This window comes from Cryptotermes secundus, unplaced genomic scaffold (assembly GCF_002891405.2).
Source record: "Cryptotermes secundus unplaced genomic scaffold, Csec_1.0 scaffold2013, whole genome shotgun sequence".
NCBI classification, from domain to species: Eukaryota; Metazoa; Arthropoda; class Insecta; order Blattodea; family Kalotermitidae; genus Cryptotermes; species Cryptotermes secundus.
The window spans coordinates 108,681-130,430 of NW_019743680.1; the positions used below are offsets into that span (position 1 = coordinate 108,681).

Genomic DNA, 21,750 nt, shown 5'->3' on the forward strand with positions numbered 1-21,750 from the left:
AAATATTTTTTTATTCTCAAAAATATTGGTCAAAGTAGGCCTATTTCACTAACACTACTCTCGTAATTAATGGAAATATTTTACTGAGACTCATTTGAGAACAAGACGCACAGCACAACACACAACTCACCAAATCAAACGCACATGCTCATTGAGGGAACTTATATTAAAAACATGAGGAACAACAGAAGACAGAAATTTCCTGGCCCAAAAATTTTAACACCTGATGATGACCACATTGATCGAAACATGTAGTGATGGGCTTTTAAATTTGTAATTGAATAACTTTTAATGGATCTTATAGATCATAGTGTTGTACGTGAGACTGCAAAAAAAAAAAGAAGAAAAACTAATCGAAACTAAGCGAAAAGTGCAACAGGATGCTACAACATAATATTATTTCACTGAGAAATTAACGACAGAAACACATACCATATGTCATTCATTATGTGAAGTGCTCTAGGATCACGGCTGTAAATATGAAGATTACGGTTTTCTAAAATGTGACACCATCTAGTTTGGTGTATAAGTACCAACGTTTCGAGGAAACTAGATTTTTCCAGCTTTATAACAAGTTGAAAAATGCTGCAGACTGCCACCACCTACTCACGTTGGTTCCTCGCTCGCGGATTTTTCTACCCTGAAAATGGAGGTGATATGTTCCTCCGAAACGTCGGTTCACACAAGACTTATACTGAACCACATACCAGAACACGGCATTCTTCATAGTCACCGCTGTGAAAACCTCAGATCCTTGTAATAGGTTATCTAGCGAACTACCGTGGCTGACATCCCAGAAGACCGTATCTTGTATCATCTGATGGTTTGTGGCGCGGGTTGCATTTCGCTGCAGAGCGGGATAGCAAACGTACAGGCGTCCCAGACGCAGGAATCGAGCCGTGGTGTAGCGCGACTGAGCACGGCTTTAAAGTCTGGATTTTCATTCGGGTGGTGTGAGGTTCGAATCTCAGCTGAGCTACGGGATGTCTAATTGATATTTATCGCGGTTATCTTCAGTATGTGCAACGAATATTCGAATAATAATGACCTATCGCATGATAGCAGAAAATGAATATTTAATAGTATTAATAGTTAACAGAATTCTGCCATTGGAAGCGATCCCGCGCTGCTTCTCTCCAACCCGACTTTCGTATTGTCTCCCCAAGATCCATCTTAACGTTATATATATATCATTCTTGCTCTTTCGAATAAACGCTTAATGGCGTTCCGTGTGAAGTTCCCATCCTAACTAAGCCTTCTAGGTGTCATTATCGTAACAATACACGTGACTTGTAAAAATAGTGAAGTACCTCAAAGTGTTACAACCACGTATTTCAGAATCATTCAAGGTAAAGGATAAAGTTCGTCAATTTAAATTTCTTCGAGGGTGTAGCTACTTGGACATGCCATTTAATATAACCGAATCTGAACTAGATTCTCCATTTTTCTTGAGACAGGAAACAATTAATTATTCCAAATTTCAAAATTTTGAATTTTAATCTCACTTTGACGTCAATGCCCCAGGTGGTAGGATCTGTCAAAGCGAATAAGAAAACTGCTCTCCACCACTCCACTGTCGGATCGCCAGACAGGTTTAACGAATCATAAAATCGAATTTAATCTTTATTAGCGACTGGATTAAATTTTTATTTACAACGAAATTTTAGGCAGCTCAATGGACAATCAAAGAGTTTAAGCAGATATGTACATACAAATATTACATTTACCTTCTGCGTTGGATTTTTATTGTTGTTCTCTAATAGCCTATTTACTCAGCTGCATCCCTTTATATTGCTCTTTAATTTTATTTTAGAAAAAACGAATCTAGATGTTATTATGTTCTGTATGTTTCTACTTCGAATGGTTTTACATGCAGTATTCCTTTTTTAACTATACAGTTTATTAAATCAAAATGAAGTTCATTTCCTTTTGTTGTTTTATAAATTCTGTTCTTCATCATCGCAAGATGCTTAATCGCCAACTGATGATAACCATGCAACAGCCGTAGCAAGGTTCCACATATATTTCTTCTCGAAGTTGAAGTAAAATTTTAAATTTAGGGAAGTCAGAAATTCTGCGATCCACATAAAGCAGCAGTAATTTGTACTCAGAAGGGCGGAGAAGGGGCTGAGTTGATTATTTCGAAATGACATAAAGATAGGAGACAGATGTTTTGAAAATGTGACACAATTCAGATATTTGGGAACAACGATAACAGATCGAAACCTGATTCAGGAGGAAATTAAGAGGAGACTGAACTCGGGTAATGCTTGCTACCATTTAGTTCAGAATCTTTTGTCTTCTCGTCTGTTGTCCAAAAACATAAAAATTAGAATATACAAAATTATAATTTTGCCTGTGGTTCTGTATGGGTGTGAAACTTGGTCTCTGACATTAAGGGAGGAACATAGACTGCGGGTGTTTGAGAACAGGGTGTTGAGGAGAATATTTGGATCAAAGAGAGATGAAGTGACAGGAGGTTGGAGAAAACTGCATAATGAGGAGCTTCATAACTTGTACTCNGACCCAAAATTTGCGTTTTGTTGACATTTTTGTATTTATTTTTATTCGTCCTTACGTTAAATTAATCATTAATCGATATATGACGGTTACAACACCTAAACCATAGATTCGTTATGCACAAGGAAATACAATTTAAAGTGTTCATAGTAGAAGATATCTTCACATAGTTTTAGGGATGAATAAATTTTATAGCGGACCGTATTTTGCAGATCCTAACTTAAAGTGTACTATTGAATGTCAGACGAAAATTAGCAGGATGTGAATTTGCTATTCTTCAACGATGCTTTACTGAGAGAATGAATATATTAATGACTCTAGAGAACACAGCAATGAATCATTGCTGTGTTGTGGGATGTAAGGCCGTGTAGTTCCGTGGACTTTCACTGACGTTTCAGATGAAAGTGCTTATGGTCGAAGACTAAATCGAGAAGAATCCAGCAGGAAGAAAGCGTCAAGCAATTTTCTTTCTTGATTTGTAAACTAAGTGTACATCCCCTTGAAGACGCAGGCAATAATTTTGCACGAGACGTCTGTGACCTATAAAAATACACTGCGATACATCCCAAAAGATAGCACCCTTCAGAGTCGCCGCTATGGCAACCTCAAATCCAACACAAATCATTGTGGTAGGATGTCCTTCATTGTGGTAGGATGTCCTTATTGTTGTGTTTTGTGTATTGTGTTTTGTTTGAACGTGTTGTCATTTAGTGTAATGTGTGTTACTTGTCTGTTGTGTCCTATTGTATACTACTGCCACCGGGCTAAAACCCAACTGCAGTATAATAAATAATATATAACACAGTAATGAATCTTCTAGTACCCTACAAGGCTGGAACATTTTTGACCATATGAGACTATCACCCTCTCGAAAACGATTTTGTGTGCAATTTGCTTTAGCTAGAGAAGACTCGGAGTTTAGTCGATTCGAGTCTATGTGGACTTTGTTCAATTCCAAACTTATAAGGGGATCTTTAAATTAAGCGAATTAATTTAGTGTTGAAGACTGTATGCACTTCTTTGCAAGTGTAAGCTGAAATTTTAAGTGACATAGGCCTACATTTTAGACAAAAGTCGCCCACGAACGTGTTAGCATAATTCCATCCATTACATATTTTATTTGGCCTGATTTTTATTTAATTTGCTGTAAATTATAGTATGGACAGTAGGATATTGCGTGGACCTACAGAGGAGAATTTGCGAGTCTTAATTTCTGATATGGGTCATTTTTCACAACTGAATCACATGACTGATGGTACATTTACGTTTTCTTTTTCTGGTAACGCGTTTATATTCTTATCGTGAATTTTGGCACCTTGCCTCCTACATTGATAAATATCCAAACAGATTTCAAGCCGACATAAGATCATTAATCAACTTCGTTTGGGAATTTATCAGTAGTAGTGGTGCTGTGTTGAAGGAGATTATATGCCCCATGCAAAAAAAAAAACTAGTGGTAAACTAATTAATACAACCTTTATAATTGGCGATAACTTTCAAACCAAGAAGGGTTCATTAACAGTTCCTAGCGTGCCTCATTATTGTCCATTATATCACATAACACCATCTTTAACATTCCGCACGCCTTGGAACGCATGCAAACAGCAGCACCTGGACTTCTTGGCTCCTTCCGGTCCGCGTTATGGAAGTGAGTGAAGCTAACATGCACGTCTGTGTGTGATTATGGCAGAGAGAAGAGAGTCGCACTGGAATGGTAGGTTCTAAAGGGTTATGACGATGGTATATAACACTTGGAATTATGGGGGTTTTGGACTTTATCCCTCATCGGGTATTCTAAAAAACGCAAAAGAACACAACATTTCGGAAACTGGATCTGTTTCCGTCCTCAGGTGAAGGGGTGGAGAGACACTTATTCTGTTGGGTTCATTAGAAAGAGCTAACCTCAAACACTGGACAGCCTGTGCCAGCGTAACTACAACTATATGTACCCCTGAGGTCAGGGTCTGTCAGGCAGTTCTAATGATATAGGTTGTCACCTGATTGAGGTTAACTCTTTCTAAGAGGCCCCAAACACCCCCCAAACACACAGTTTGGCCTCCAGTTCGGCCTGCACAGTTGAAGACTGAAAGGCAAAACTGATGTGTGTGGTGCGGCCGGCCGGCCAATCGTTTGGACTGTTGGCCTGTGGGAAACCCGTTAGTCCGTCAGTTCTGCCTGCAGGACCATAGCACGTGACGTGTGTGACTCAACGTTATAGGCTGGAAGACGTGATTGTGGCATGAAGCCTGCCACTTTATCTGCGCGTGTATGGGGAGGAAAGGGAGGGGGTAAACTGTCACAGTTTTGCCTGTAAGGTCGATCGGAAGGCAGAACTGTGTGTGTTTGGGGGGCCTAACTGACACAGAAATGTAGATGTTTTCCCACCCCTTCGCCTGAGGTCGGAAACAGATCCAGTTTCCGAAATGATGTGTTCTTTTGCGTTTTTTAGAATACCAGATGATGGACGAAGCCCAAAGCCCCAGTAATTCCGAACTAGAGGGGTGTTTGCTCATTTTATTATCCTGCTATACTCATAAATAAAATTACAACTTAATAAATTTCGGGGTTAATATTCAGACACCTATTTCATAGAGAGGAGGTCGTTTGAAGCAGATGTTGGAATGGCACCTCACAAAATTGGACCATGATCTATTCCTTCCACACTCAGTTCCATCATTCATAAATCATCCTCACTTTATCGTTACATGATTTATGCAATTGAGAAACTGTAGTTAAATAGTCAAGAAAGAAAGAAAGAAAGAAAGAAAAGAAAAGGAAAGAGTAAAACCCATGGCTCACATGACTGAGGCAAACTGTTACATGAACCATACTGCTGCATCTTACAATATGCAAGAGTTCAACATGCTCTGAATGTGAAGAGTTTCGTATTCGGGGACTAAGTCAGCGGACGTTTCGGAAGAATATTCCCCTCAATCTTCAGAGTTTAAATGTAAGCCAAGCAAGGAACCAGCAAGAAGTAAGGAAGCTCTGCTTACTGCTTATATTATAGAAACTAGAACTCTTCATGACCATCGTTGTGAAATTCAAAACCCTAAATGAATCTTCTTGTTCCGTAAGAGGCGAGGAATTACTTGAGCTACGATCAGCTTCTCAAGAATGATTCTGTTCCATGAAGTTGAGTATCTAACGTCACATATTTTCTACACACATAATGGAAATTACAATTCTCTTAATATTGCTGAGATATGAGGCCGTATAGACTGGTAGTTGTTTGTCGAGTTTTCGCAGTCTTAATCTTTGGGATAGAGGAGTAGAAAGAATATGTTCTTCTACTCTGAAGATGAAGGCTGTACTTTCCTCCTTGACGTCAGTAAATATCAGCCACACCACATGACGTCACACTGAAGAAGGGACGGCAGTCTTCACAGTCACCGCTGTGAGATGCTCCTAAGTTTGTCCGAAGCAGGAACTAGCCGTTGCGATTTGTCTCCTAGTTCCAGTCCGCTTTGTATCACAAAACTTATACTAACAAATCTGTTAATTGCGATTCTCCGAAGTTTTGTAAAATAATAGTAGTTTATTACACGAATGTCATGTGGGAAATTGTCTGTTGTCTGGTATATATAATTACTGACTAACTGCCTGACCGACCGACCGGCCAACAACTCCATGGAGATGAGTTCTTTTTGAGAAACCACCAGTCGCTCAGCTACGCAAGAATTTCCCAAAATTTTACGGAACCCGAAAGTTCATTACCATGTTCACTGGTTGCTATCCTAAGCCAGAATAATCCCATCCATACAACTCAATCCTATTTCTCTAAAATCCATTTTAATATTGTCCTCCTACCTATGTACTATACCGTTAAATGTCATTATTCTGTATCATAAGACACTGGAGCTGTACTAAGTTTTATACTTAAAAGATTTCTCCCAGTTATTGAGAGAAGTTTATTTTAACATCCTCAACAACTGAGATCTCATGGTCTAGAGGGTGGTATTCCTGCTTCACATCCGGGAGGACCAGAGTTCAAGTTTCTGCCCCTAGACCGGCTATGCAGCTGAGATTCTCGTAGTTTATTCAGTCCCTTCAAGCAGGTGCCGCCACAGTACCTCAATATGGCCACGGTTGTTTCTTTCGACTTCCTTTCCAATTCATTATTCAGCATTTGACAGCATAGTCTGAGCTATTGATCGCGTCGTTAAGTGAATCATAAATAAAACATAAGATGTTAAAATTTCGGGTAAGCCTTTTACTTATTTTATGAATAATTCTCCCAAAATACGGCTATTATGTGAAGCATAATTTGCATAAGAAGGTATAAAATGGAAGCAGGAATACGATGGTTTATCGCCTGAAATAATTTCACAGTCGAAAATTGCATTTAAAGAACTGCTTCTAGATATCACTTCTCATTGTTCGTGGTAATTCCGACCAAATCGTGTTAAAAAACTAACTTCATGGAGCTGAGTACTTCTAGAGAAGCCGCCAACTCTGTACCTTTCAAGAACTTCCCAACATTTTATGGAACACGAAGGTTCAATTCTGAGTTCACAAAAGCCTTCCACTGGTCCCTATCCTGCGCCAGATAGATCCAATCCATACAACCCCGTCCCATCTAAGATTCATTTTAATATTAGTTACTCACCTACGTCTTGGTCTTCTTAGTGGTATCTTTCCGTCTGGCTGTTCCACCAAAATCCTATATGCAGTCATCTTTTCCCATTCGTGCTACATACCCTGCCCATTTCACCCCCTTGATCGTGTTATCAAATGTACCGATATTTATTTTTTCATGTGTCTATGGGTCACACCAGCTGCTGGTCCGTTCTGACAATGTAAATGTAGGGGGGGTAACATATATGTCACAAAGAAAAGAGCAGCTTTAATTGACGCTAGTAAGGAGGTTGGTATAGAAATAAAAACAGAGAAAACTAAGTATGTGTTGCTGTCTCGTCACCAAAATACAAGACAAATTCATTATATCAACTTAGCTGACAGATGTTTTGAAAATGTCTCAGAGTTCAAGTATCTGGAAACAAAAGTAACAAATCAGAATTTGATTCGGGAGAATATTATGGCGAGACTGAATTGGGGTAATGCTTGCTACCATTTAGCCCAGAAGCTTTATCTTCTCGTCTACTGTTTAAAAACGTAAAAATTAAAGTATACAGAACTATACTTTTACCTGTGGTTATGTATGGGTGTGAAACTTGGACTCTGACATCAAGGGAGAAATACAGACTGAGGATGTCTGTGAGCAAGATGTTGAGGGGAATATTTGGACCGACGAGGGATGAGGTGACAGGAGGGTGCAGGAAACTGCATAATGAGGAGCTTCATATCTTGTACATTTCACCAAGCATAATTAGAATGATCAAGTCAGGGAGGATGAGACGGTTAGGGCATGCATCATTCATGAGGTCTAAGACAAGGCAATATAGAGTCTTGGTAGGTATACCTCAACGAAGGAGATATCTAGGAAGACGTAGACCGGATTATAATATTAAAATTATCTTACAGAAATAGAATGAGGGAGATGATAACTGATTTGATTTGTCTCATGATAGGGACCAGTGGAGGCTCTTTTGAACATGGTAATGAACTTTCAGGTCCAATAAAATTTTGTCAAGTTCTCGAGTAATTGAGCGGCGACTGTTGGCTTCTCAAGAAGAACTCGGCTCCATGGTGTTAGTTAATTAGTAAGTTATTACTTGACATTTTCTGAGTTATGACGAAAGTAATTTAATTCCCAATGCTTTTAATGATTTAATAACTAAAGTAAGTTACTTTATAGCTAGGTCTACAGTAAAATATCCATGTTATTTTAATTTTCTGTATTTTATGAGACGAAGATAGAAATGCAAGGTTATCTGATCACACAAATATTAGGCATCCTGTGCCAAATGTTGTATGCCCAATTACTTTCTTCAAACCCTGCAGAAATTGTGTTTGTTCCTGATTAATAACGTGATTCTCGAGTTCTATATTCAGTTAATAAATTTCCTGAATAATGGAAAAGTTATACTTAATCAGCTGGATAGAAGATATAATTCCTTGAATGTCTTAACCAAATTATGTTCTAAATTAGGGTATATTAATCTGAATACATTGTTGAACTTGCTACGTTTGTCTGTACTTCTAGTGACTGGAACTATGAATACGCACACAACGTGTTATTGAAACCTAGTTAGTTAGTTAGTTAGTTAGTTAGTTAGTTAGTTAGTTATTGGAGAGCGTGGGTTTCCCCATTGTGCTTCCCTCTGTAATATTCTACCAGTCTCTATACCCTACCGATACTGGTGCGTAACATCAGTCCCGACCGAGCCAGCGAGTTCGGCCTCTACTGGTTTAGCGGTATCTTTACTGCTTCCCCCATCTATCAGAGGCGTTAGAGACTACTGTTGGGCGGGAAATGTCCTGAATTTTGCTCAGTGGTCTCCTTTGGAGACATGAGGTTCTTTTACGTGCCGTAAAGCTACGAAATGGGACCCACGGCTTAAAGTCCCTCCCGGAGGACTTGTTACCTGAATTTTTCCTCCCTTAAAAATTCCACGACCTCCGCCGGGTTTGAACCCGCGTACCTTGAGTCACGAGGTGGGAACGTTACCCCTAGACTACGGAGGCCGCTTTATTGAAACCTAAATGCAAGTAGGAGTTGTATTTACTGGGCAATCGTTAGAATAAGGAATGACTGTTTCTTGCAAATATTTTTAACAAAGCCATGGATATAGTAATTTTAAAAATACATTTTGTACACCACTAAATTGAACATTTATGTTTTTATCTAACCCTATATCTTACATTACTCTCCCAGAACACCACGTTTTGTTTCCGTTTATATATCTTTTTAAATATACGGAACTTCTTTTGCTCTCCTGCCAACCAAGTGCCGGTTCAGACTCGAAGCTCCCAGTATAAGGACTCGAATATGTAATAATACGTTTGCTGCCGGTGCAAGACTGTTGTGAAATGGCGATTAGCAGGGCTGGTCACGGTAGCCGAGCGGTCTAAGGCATGTACTGTCTTCGCTGGCACGGAAGCCGGGATCGTGAGTTCTAATCCCACACAAGGCATTGATGTTTTGGTATGCGTATGTGTTTATTCTGAGCCGGTCACGGTAGCCGAGTGGTCTAAGGCATGCACTGTCTTCGCTCGTTCGGAAGCCGGGATCGCGGGTTCGAATCCCACTCAGGGCATGGATGTTTTGTGCGTTTTTCTGTGTTCGTCTACAGATAGAGGCCTTGCGACGAGCTGATCACCCGCCCAAGGAGTCCTACCGAATGTGTAAGATCTAGAAAAACCGAAGCGAACGGAGTTCATGGAGGTAGGCCTAGGCCCACTGGGGCTGTAGTGCCAAGGAAAAAAAAATGTGTTTATTCTGTGTTTAGGTAGAGACATTGCGACGAGCTGATCACTCGCCTAAGGAGCCATACAGCCTGTAAAATGGTCAAAATGGAAAAAAAACACCCTCGACACCTAAAGGTATAAGAGGAACGGTTTAAGTAAGTGATTGGCAGGAAAGAAGTAAAGAAAATAGAAAAAGAAACTTCTATTGTCACCATTTTAACCACGGATCTAATTTTAAGTCAGTCGTGATTGAACCCGGGTCTCCGCAGTAAGAAGCCAGCGTCACCTGAGCTAGACCACGGCCCGCTTTTTAATTACAGATGGATGCTGTCTTATTAATAATTTAGATCAGAGTTTTTCTTAGGAGATTAGTTCCCGATTACGCTTGGGTTCCATCCCGACATCTGATACAGGAACGGGGAAACGCTTGAAGAAGCGCTGCCGGCAAATTAGCACCCAGTCACTTGAAAATGGGAGCAGATGGAACTTCGAACTGTAGCGTGTATCAGATGTTACATTCACTCATCAGGATCATATCGAAACAAGATCACTGTTTTTGCCGAAATTTCAGGATACCGTAGGTGCAAATTTTACTAAATGAAAATAATATTATGACGTATAAACTCGTTGCTAGGCAACGATCCGGCAAACATATCCCCGCGGGAGCCAATGCGCGCAAAAATAGAACGTCTATTGCTAGGCAACGGATCAGTAAACACGTCCCAAACAATACGGGGCAATAGAAGACATCGTTTTCCGTGGGATCCGTCCGGAGACTATATAACGGGAAGTTCCAAGGGAGTTGTTAGTTGCGGAAAGATGGTGTCACGTGTCTCTTCTTCAATGTGACGTCATGTGGTGTGGCTGATATTTACTGACGTCAAGGAGGAAAGTACAGCCTCCGTCTTCAGGGTAGAGGAACATATTCTTTCTACTCCTCTATCCCAAAGATGAAGTCAGCATGTTCTGCGAAGACTCAACAAACAACTACCAGTCTCAAATGTGAGAGAGTAAAATATGGTCGCAAGTCCCAAAGGATTAGGACCCTAGAAAGACTGCGCTGGAAAGGACCAGCAGCATATACAAAAGACAGACCCACCTCTCGTCAGAGAGGGTGCCCCACAGAAAGAAGATCGTAACTGACGAGGAGTAATAAATATCTGGTCATGAGCCCCAGGAAGGTGCTCGATACCAAGACTTACTGACTGACTGACTGATCGTCAGTCGCAATGTGACTCTGACTTTGAGTTGTTAGTTGTCAGAAGCTGACAGAGTTCAGTTGAAGAAGAGTTCATTTGAGCCAGTTGTTGTCAAGCACTGGCTGCAGTTATGGAAATGACAGTCCAAGGCGAATGGGAAGAAATGTCAGGGAAGGAATTAGACTACGAGAAGAATATTTCATGTGTGATTTGGAGTGACAGTGAGAACATTATAAATCCGTTGCCAGGATACGGCTACTGAAGTCTGAAAATCCTGGTGCGTGTGTAACGGTGAATTGTAAAATGTGTAGATCAGCGATAGCGCTGTAATTGCCTGTAGTTCCGAGTTACGTGTATAAGGTGTCAATAAATTCAATCATCCAATTCAGAACCCATCTTATAAAGCACAAACAAACCAGTAACATGTGACAATATAATGACATTTAAATGAACTAGAATTTAATTGAATAGAACTCCAATTTAGCACATTTCCACATTTTATAAGGAATAACATGATTATGGCTCCATTATATTTAGTGCCTTATCATTTTCCCTCCTGAATAACGTTTGAACAAACTTCACGGATTGGTACGAAACGTGGTATGGCTGTCATGCCGCTAGAGGCCTGACCACCTTAAGTCCCCATAATCACCGTTACAAACATGAAGACCGTGCTAACTTGTGAGGCTGCAGAAATGTCGACCTTTTTACCGTACGTATTACCGTATAAACCTGTAGTTTTGTGTGATAATTAATTTTCGAAAAATATAAAAACTGTATCAAGGAAATATTTTGTGGAATGTGAAACTGTAACATAGCGACAAAGCGAAACCTACACATCGTTCTCTCGTTGATGGCTAGAGTTAATGAATCGTCAGTTATGTATGCGATTTGCGGAGCTAGACCTAAAATAATGTATTAAACATTTCTTTATGTATTAATAATTACAAAAATGTTGCCCATGAGAAAGTTCTATGTTGTATTTGATTATGCACGGTAGTAGGAGCATGTAATAATAAAATAATTGCAGAAAACTGATTACTGAAGTGCATAGTTCTAAATATTAATTTATAATTCTTGCTAATCAGATAGTATAGAGTGAAGCATTTGAAGGAAAAGCCGTCACAAATTCTTCCGAGAACATCTTGTTGTATTTTGTTTCATTTTTTCCTTGGCACTACAGCCCCAGTGGGCCTAGGCCTACTTCCATGAACATCTTCGTTCACTTCTTTTTTTCTAGATCTTAAACATTCGGTAGGACTCCTTGGGCGGGTGATCAGCTCGTCGCAAGGCCTCTACCTGTACACAAACACAGAAAAACGCACACACACAAACTAAACATCCATGCCCTGAGTGGGTTTCGAACTCAAGATCTCGGTTTCCAAGCGAGCGAAGACAGTACATGCTGAACATCTTGTTTATTATTCGTAATTTTCGGCTGTTATATTCAGGTGCTGCTTCTTTTCGGATAATAGTGTTGAGGTTGATTAATGATGTTTAAACACCGACAGTTCGGTGGCAAAAACCGCACGTGTAAACACAGATCATTAATTTTCTCTCGCATCTCTTGACTGCGCGAACACCTCTTTTCGTCTTTTTTTTTTTTCAAGTGACGAGCCATCTTAATTACACCATCCGTTTGCTGTCATTACCCCGAACCACGCTTACCCGAAATATTTAAATTGGACGATGTGACATACAGTAGGTGTAAATATAGCTATAATTTCTGCCAATGAATATATATGTAAACCGAGGATCGTGCCTATATTCCTCCTTATTTAATATCGCTACCTCAGCTGAGTAGATTATACCGGTTCTAATGAAGGGAAGACTGAATGATCAATTGGAAAATACATAGAAGAAAGCGGGTTTGGCTGTTTTAAGACCAGATCCATACATTTAATTGTGGTGACTGAGGAAATTCACGAAGAAAATTAGCCAGAATAACCAGCTTTCGGATCTATAGTGGAAAGTGAGACCTTTCGATTGTGAAGCGAGAATTCTAGCCACTCGTTTGCGACATTGTGTAAAAGGTCACTTCTATAATCCGCGACGGCCCGGGTTCAGTCCCGGGTCTGGTCAAGTGGGATTTGTTGTGGACAAAGTGGCGCTTGGGCCGATTTTCTCCGAGTACTTCGGTTTCCCTGGCCAATCTTCATTCCACCAAATTCTCCGTCACCATAATCACCCGGGGCAGGTACAGTAGACCAATCATGGCCGCCGTGCCGAGCGGACCCAGCTGGACTCCACCCCCCACCACTTCTAGAATAATTTCAAATTAGGTGCATGTTATATTGAATCATCGCGTCATAACACATGTTCTATAGTCTCTACTAAGGGATGTATATGTTACATATATGTTGTTTACAGTTGTTGAAATTGTAGAATAGGCCTAAGTATTTAATATAAAACTTCAGTATTAATACAAATATTATATTTCAAATGAGATAAAGTTACTTAATTAATTAAACACTACGCCCTGAAAGCGTATGAGTAGTGGAGATAGAGCTCCACTATTCTGGACCTCGGCAATAGATGGAGGTGGTCAACTTTACGTCCCTGCCCCTTCACTCCCTGGGAAACAGCCCTCAGCACTCATTTTACAGGATTCTGGACGTGTTCCATATCCTGCCTAAACTCTGTGAAAAGATAAAAAATCATGTTGCCGGAGCCAGGAATCAAACCTTTGTTTTTAGGTCGTCTAGCCGGTAGTCCAATCGCTGTACGATCTGAGCTATGCCGGCTCCGCTTTAATTCAAACACAGCTGATAAAACGTACAAAACTAAGAAAGTCATAAAATATTTAATCTGTAAGACATCTGCATAAATTGAATGATAGCAACTTTAGTGGTGTGGTGCATTGTTCGTAGCTCTGTACTCCTGCAGAATAGAAGCCTCTTCATAAAAAAGTCAGTGCATGAACTAGTTTGGTATTTGACAGGAGTATTATAAATATACTGTATGTCTGTCTGGATGAATTATTGTTGCGATTTTAACATGAACAAAAAGAAACACTGATCCTAAGATAGGATTACTTTTATCCTTTCCTCTACAGGGACTCCTGTAGTAGTGTCCTATTGTTTCAGCTTACTTCCACCCCTTAACGATCGAAAAATTTTAATTTTTAAAGGGCTTAACGTCAGATGACATGTTGTCTTGTTGTGTTTTAACAAGATGGCTGATGTAACTCATATGATGAACATACTAAGCGAGAACCGTTCCTTGTGGCTTGGTACAAAATCTTTATGCACCGCGTGAAAGTCGTGGACTACCTAAGTCCATTAAGGTGCAGAATTACAGATCTAGAAGTCAATTTGAAAAACTCGTCATTGCTCCAGATCTGTTTTCACTTTGATGCTAAATTGACCTGACAGTTTCGCACATCGCTATCCGTCACGGGAGGTGCCCTGCTGTGGGATGTGAGAACCAACAGCTGGCTGGAATTAACTTGCATTCCTTACCTTGTATAGGCGTCTCGCGGTACAGGACTACTATGGGCACTGAGAAGACGGCACTGATGATCCACGCGACGGTAACTAGCAGACGGGCGCGTCTCCCTAATGACAAGAACACCGCGTGCTCTAAAGTGTGTTTCAGAAGTAAAGATAGGATCTATGTTTCGAGGAGAACATGGATAAGAGAATTAAAAATTGGTAAGGTACAAACATCAAAATTACAAAATATCCTACGAATATTTTACATATATAAATTATACAAATATAGCTCCAATTTATACATATACAAATAAACTAAAGCTATCCCTGTAAAATTTATATATGAAAATATTCAGCATTTTGATTCTATTTTATGCCCTCAGGATCCTATATGAAATGGCACACAATTTCGAGACATACGGGATAAGTTTCTACATCAGAAATTCTTATACCGACTATACATAATATATACATATATATATGCAGTGAATGCAAGTATGGAGATGTTTCTGAAAATTTTAAATTTTATTTTCATCCATCTGTATGTTTTTGTCCTAAACTTCTAAACGGATTTAGACTAAATTTAACATCGGATGTTTATACCGAAAAATGATAAAATTTTGTTCTGATCCGTACCAATTGAATTATCCTTGTAAATTTTAAATCATTTGTTAAAATGTCTTAAAATATTTTGATGAATACATCAACAGATTATTCTACATATTATTACGCAACAGGCTTATCAAGTTTTATATACGAGGGTAAGTCAATAAGTAAGTTACAAATGGATATAGAACTTAAATAAGAATACTGATTTGAAAAATGCTTTTATTTCTCAGCATAATCTCCCTGTACATTGAGGCACTTGTCCCATCGTTTCACAAGCCCCTGAAAACCAGCAGCATAAAATTCTTTGGGCTGCTGTAGGAACCAGGCGGTGACTTCCCTACAGAAGGGTATTTTTTTAATGCTAGTGGGGTGGGACTTCCCTTGTACTGCGGCCACTTCTGGCCTATTGTACCAGCCTCAGATGATAGGTGAGGGTGATTGTGGAGCAGTTGGTGGAATGAAGATTGGCAGGTGAAACCGAAGTACTCGGAAAATCTTCCCCAGCGCCACTTCGTCCACCACAAATCCCACTTGACCAGACCCTGGATCGAACCCGGGCCGCGGCCGTGGGAAGCCAGCGACTAACCGCTTGAGCTATGGCGCGATCTTACAGAAGGGTAACTATAGACACTACAGCCACTGCTATTGGTTGTTCACACGGCATGGCCTACCTCATGATGCATGACAGGTTAGGTTTTCACAAAGTCTGTGCACAATGGGTGTCGCGCATGCTGACCCCACAACACAAAATGCAAAGAATGGGTCTGGCATTACAGCATCTCAATCGCTACCACGATGAAGGACACGATATGCCACCACGCCGTGAAGTTGTATGGGGGAGTGGATGTATAGATCCACATTTTCTTCACATTGGCATTAGTTTGAGGTGAGTGGTCAGCTTCACGCCCGTTCCGCTTTACCCCCAGGGCAAACAGACCCCGGTATCCATTGGATCGGAGGTTTGGTGGGCCACAGAGCGGGTCTGGACAACGTTGAGAATATTCTTGTCCCTATTGAGATTCGAACTCCAGCCCTCGGTTGTCCAGCCCGCAGTCAGTCGCTATACCGACTACGCTATCCGTTTAATTCCAATATTACCTGAAAAACTCTGGTATATTTCGAAAGTAATTTATAATATTTGTAGAATATGAACGGATATCTGGAAACGACGGTCTTGTGCTTTGCTTAGGAGAATAAAGACAGTATCTGCATTAACGCGAACGTTCTGAGTAATGTAGCTTTGAAATAGACTTACAGCTTCCGGAGAAATTCATGGGATGTGTCACGGCATCGTATCGGTCGATGCTTAGAGCCACCAGGACGTATGTTGAGGAGTACGTGACCACACACTGAAGCATGAAACAAAAGACAGCAATGTTAAGAACGTCAAGAAGGGCTCCTTTACATAACTGTACTATTTTGATGAGTCAAACGCTCTGCAAACTGAAAGAAATAGGAAATACTTAATGAGGGATTCTAGAGGACAGAATGTCAGGAAGCGCATAAGCTGTAATACAAAATGTTAGAAGTTTCTCTTATGGCACTGTAATATAGAACCTAAAATGTACTCACAATGAAAATATTTACAGCTGTCAGTGCAGAGTCTGATCACGTTAGTGGCCTCTGTTGCCACAATGTATCTGCTATCACCACACACTTAATTCTCACTTTCCTCATTGAGATTGTGTAATAAATATTTCACACTTTTTAAACATATATTACTCTACGAAATTGGAGAAACATTACGAATGTTGCTGCCACCTCACAAATTTGCGTTGTTTCCATAACAGTATTACTCACGGCAAGGAATTACAAAGTCAAATTTGAGGTTCATACAGAGTTTATTATCACCAGGGCCCGGATTTTGATGAACTGAAAATATTAAAAAATAACCTATAAAATGACCGAAAATGTCCAGAAACATTACATAAAATATGACCCAAAAATGTAATAGGCAGGGACCGGATTTTGATGACCTGAAAGTATTAAAAAATGACCTATAAAATGACCGAAAAATCCAGAAAAGTTACCTAAAGGAGAAAAGAAAGAACACTTCGCTTCCATGTTATTCACATTTCAGAAAACATATGAAGAAAAATTCCTTAAAATGGCCAAAAATGATAAGAAATACCCTTAAAAGTCCTAAAATTTAACAAAGAATTACCCCCAAAATAAAAAAAAAAACCTTAAACCTAAAAATGTCAAAAAAATTACCTATAAAATTTTCATTTCCGTAACCAGCAGCTCATATCCGAGATTTATATATTTAAGGGCATCGCATAGGATACAAGGAAAAAAAGATGACATGTCATCAAAATCCGGGCCCTGATTGTCACGATTACAGTTTTCTGGGACATGACGCCATATAACTTGGGATACAAGTATCTTCTTTCCCGCAGATGGATGCAGGAGGGTCGTCTGAAGTGTTGACACCTCTGACTTAAATATGTACATACATTCCTTGCTAGTCTTTTTTAGTAAAATCACTGCTAAATTTTGTTGTATAAAGAGACATGTGTTTTACGATGTTTATACGTTTATCTTATTGGTAATACGTCAGATGTGTGTTTATTTAGGATTTCGCTGATTATCTTATTCGTGTGTTGAGTTATTTTAACGTTTCGCAGTACGCAGGAGTCGCGAACCTCAGGACGAGTTAGGCGGAAGGAGAATGCGGCTCAATATATGAGTCTCGCAGTAGAAATAAGGGTGGGGTATCTGAAGTTCCACGCAGCCCTTAGTAGAGGCGTTGGAGCAACTTCAACACTGAATGTTGCGAAATCATGAAAGCCTAAATTAATCTTTAAATACGGTCTAATTATCTAATGAATCACAATTTAAACATCTGTCTATGCAAACGTTGGCCGGATCTAGAGTTGTGACTGTCCCGGATATATCAAAATATGGAAGCCCCTATCATTAAAAACTAATTTAGGTTACGGCATTTCTGATATTTTTTCTTGTTTCTTGTAATAACTAAAAATGCAAACTAAATTCTCGTGGTTCTAGAGAAGGAAGTGTCTCAATAAAATCTGTGGTTTCAATTGTTAATTCGCTCCGGGGCTACGGCTCTGGCAGCGCCTCCTTAAGACCAGCATGGATACCAGCTTACCTGAAGAAAACGAATGAGCTTACACGCTACGTTGCCGGCGTTCCAGGCTACCGTTATCCTCCAAATGATATCTGTCATAACGCTGATGAGGCCAACAAACAAATCTGTAAAAAGAAATATGCCTTCAGATAATTTACAGAAAATGGAGTGAATAGAACATACATTCATACCAAGAATTTCCACCTCATAAAATGTGACAGTTTGAAGTTTGGTAGATGTTTACCGACATTTCAGGTAATTGTGCTGTTTCCCTGAAGATGGAAACATCTCTTTCCTCCGAAACGTCTCTAAATATCTAAAAGACTAACCTCAAATTTCGTACAGCATGAGCATCGAGATCCTTCCTCTACTGTAAGTTAACACAGCGGTTCATTACGCTGTGCAGTTTTGTGTGGCATGCTATACTCAAAAATGTGAGACAATTTGGGTCTGGAGCATCGTTGATTCTATAAACTCCGTGGTTTTAGTCCATAAGCAAACTATACTGACCGACCGACCGCCGCTTGTCGGTGAAGTGCCAACTTTAGCAGATAGGGATGTCGCGTGGTCAGCGCAACGAATCCCCACGGTCGCTAATTTCGGTTTTCTAGACCGGAGCCGTTACTTTTCCTTTCAAATACCCTCTCATTTTACCTCGCGAGGCTGAGTGGATACCGTTCTAGACCCACTACTTCGGGAATCGAACCCGGGACCTCTGCATTTGTAGCCCGGAACTCTGACTACTAGACCACAGAGGCTGATTTACCGTCATTGTGAAATAGTAATGTAGACCGCTGCATCGGCATCAGGAAGAATACTCTGATTTCAACATGCGATGGGACCCAAAATTGCCCTGCTGGAATTGTTGCACCTACAAGTCTATAATCTTTAGGTTGCGACTCAAGGTATGACGTACACTGAAAGAAATTTGAGGAAAGGTATATGAAGGTACGCCTATGTTTAGGCCTACTGCGCAACCTGAAGATATCGGCATGATATCTGGCCGAGTCTTATCGTTGATGTTGATGCACTGAAGTTCAATGTGTCTCTAAATGAGCAGTATATGGTCAAGGTCGACAACTTGTACCCAACACTTGCCTCGCCTTCTTTTATTAGCAGGCTAGTGCTTGCTACACTTCTGCACTTTTCCGTCCGCTACTTAACTACGCTGTTTCAGTTCTGAGGCTACAATACGACAGATTGTATGACAGATGAATGATGAATTTGAAATAATTTTAAATGAAGCAGTCTTGGCCTAATCCAGGTACTACCCCTGAATTGTCCTGCATCGACTGGAGAAAAGCACAGTAAATCTCAGTCAGAGTAACGGTTGTTCCGGACGAATGCAATTCTAGACCGTTATTGCCGTGTCAATCTGTTCGTTAATACACGTATTATCCATCCATCCACTCCATCGATTCATTCCTAGCCGAAAACTATTTTGGAAGGAGTAAACCGTGATTAATTTAGCAAAGTGTTTACGAAAGTACAATAGAAACTTTTAGGTTTAAATAATATCAAATTATAGAAATTCAGAGAAATACAGATACACAAATTTTTCATTATGCTTTCTGTGGAAATAAATCACACAATCCAGATAGGGGGCAGCACTGGACAACAAATTACATTTCTGTTGTAAGCGAGAGCGAGATAGAAACAGAAAGGGATGAAGAGCGACAATTATTTACAACAACGCAACCATGTACTGAATTTTCACGTAATGTGTGTTGCCTAAAAGTTGGGGCATATCCTGTTAGCATTAATGAACTCACCGGTATTCGAGGAAACCGTTTCTGACAGACAGAGTAAAGCTTTAAAACTCGTGTCATTGTACCTGTACCACATTCACGATTCAAGAAACTGAATTTCAGTAAGGCAACTTGCTGATATTTCGAATTAAACATCATCTGTAACCGTACGTTACCGAACTGACTAACTAACTAACTTCATGGAACTGAACCCTTCTTGAGGACCCGCCACTTGTGCAGCTGCTCAAGAATTTCCCAGCATTTTATGGAACCCGAAGGTTCATTACCGTGTCCACAAGAGCCCTCCACCGATCCCTATCCTGAGTCAAATCAGTCCAGTCCATACCATCCCATCCTGTCTCTCTAAGATCCCTTTTTAATATTATCCACACACCTATGTTTTGGTATTCCTACTGGTCTCTCTCGTTCGGGATATTCCACCAATATCCTATATGCGTTTCTCTTCTCTCCATTTGTGCTACATGCCCTGCTCATCTCATCCTTTTTGACTTTATAATTCTAATTATACAGTATTTGGCGAAGAGTAAAATTTATGAAGCACCTCATTATGGAGTTTTCTCCAAACTCCTATCATTTCATCTCTCTTTGGTCCAAATATCCTCCTCAACTCCCTGTTCTCACACATCCTCGGTCTGTGTTCTTCCCTTAATGTCAGGCACCAAGTTTCATACTCATACAGAACCACGGGCAAAACTATACATAATAGAAGATATTGAAAGTAAGATTTGAGGTAAGTTGAGGCTGATAGTTATGGAGATGTCTATCTTCTGGGATATAACGCCATGGAGTCTGTTGAAAATCAACTGAAGTTGCAGAATAGCAGAGTCGAAGAATAAGCCAAGTAAGAAACTAAAACGGAGAAAGTTTCCCCGAAACGCCCATTGATTTTCATCGGAATACAAGGCATTACAACCGGATGATGTCGCTCTTATAATCTTAAAGTTGTTTGAAAAATTGGAAACAAAAATACATTCCGATTAATGACGATTATCAATCCCTAGGATATTTGAAATTAGAGTAGCGTAGGCAGGGATGCAGAGGAGAAGACTGGTATGTAGTATATTGTCACTTGTAAGGGTGTCTTATAAGACGGGTGCTGGATTGGATAATTGGATTTATTGCACCTTATATATTCACAACTCGGGACTACGGTTAATTACAACGCCATCTCTGGTCTACACACTTTCCAGTTCACCGTTCACGCTCTATGATTCTCATTCCTCACTAGTCTTGTCCTAGCAGCGGATTTATAACAGTCTCATTGTCACTTCAAACCACATATGAAGTCTTCAATTCACAGCCTAGTTCCTTTCTTGCTGTTATTTTGAAAGTGCCAACTCGGTTCAATTCTAAGCCTATATCCCGGCAGTCTGGCTTCACGAACTCGATTCTGTTTTTTCGACTATTCTGGTTCTACTGCTGAACACATCCTTACAACCACTTTGCACGATCCCACGGAAAACACAGTCTCTATTTTAAGGAGGCGACTGATTCGTTACATAGAAATGGACGTACTATTCTTGCGCGCGTTGGCTCGCACGGAAATGTGTTTACGGAGTCGTTACCTAACAATGAGTACACACGTCACAAAATTAAATATCTCACATTCCTTTGTTACAGAAACAAAAAAAAATCAGCAAATGGATCTGGGCTGTGGGTACATTAACAATCGGAATACACGACTGCATATCTGGCAAATTTCCTTCGTGAGACTAAATCACAAGAGTCCCAGGTGTTGGAATACAATTTATTCAACCGTTCTCTTTCTTGCAGCCCAGTGTTACAGACTAGACCTAAGCAGGAGCATTCAGAGGAAA

At 40.1% G+C, this 21,750-nt stretch overlaps 1 protein-coding gene across 1 annotated transcript in view; it reads right to left on the minus strand.

The window, feature by feature from the left end:
* LOC111874293 (cardioacceleratory peptide receptor-like) overlaps positions 1–21,750 on the minus strand; it is a 309,517-nt gene that overhangs the window by 81,691 nt on the left and 206,076 nt on the right. Inside the window, exons 3-5 of the mRNA XM_033755399.1 lie at positions 18,186–18,289; positions 16,329–16,422; positions 14,492–14,587 (exon numbers count right to left, since the gene is read on the minus strand). Coding sequence (XP_033611290.1) covers positions 14,492–14,587; positions 16,329–16,422; positions 18,186–18,289 — 294 coding nt within the window. The remainder of the gene's footprint in view (positions 1–14,491; positions 14,588–16,328; positions 16,423–18,185; positions 18,290–21,750) is intronic.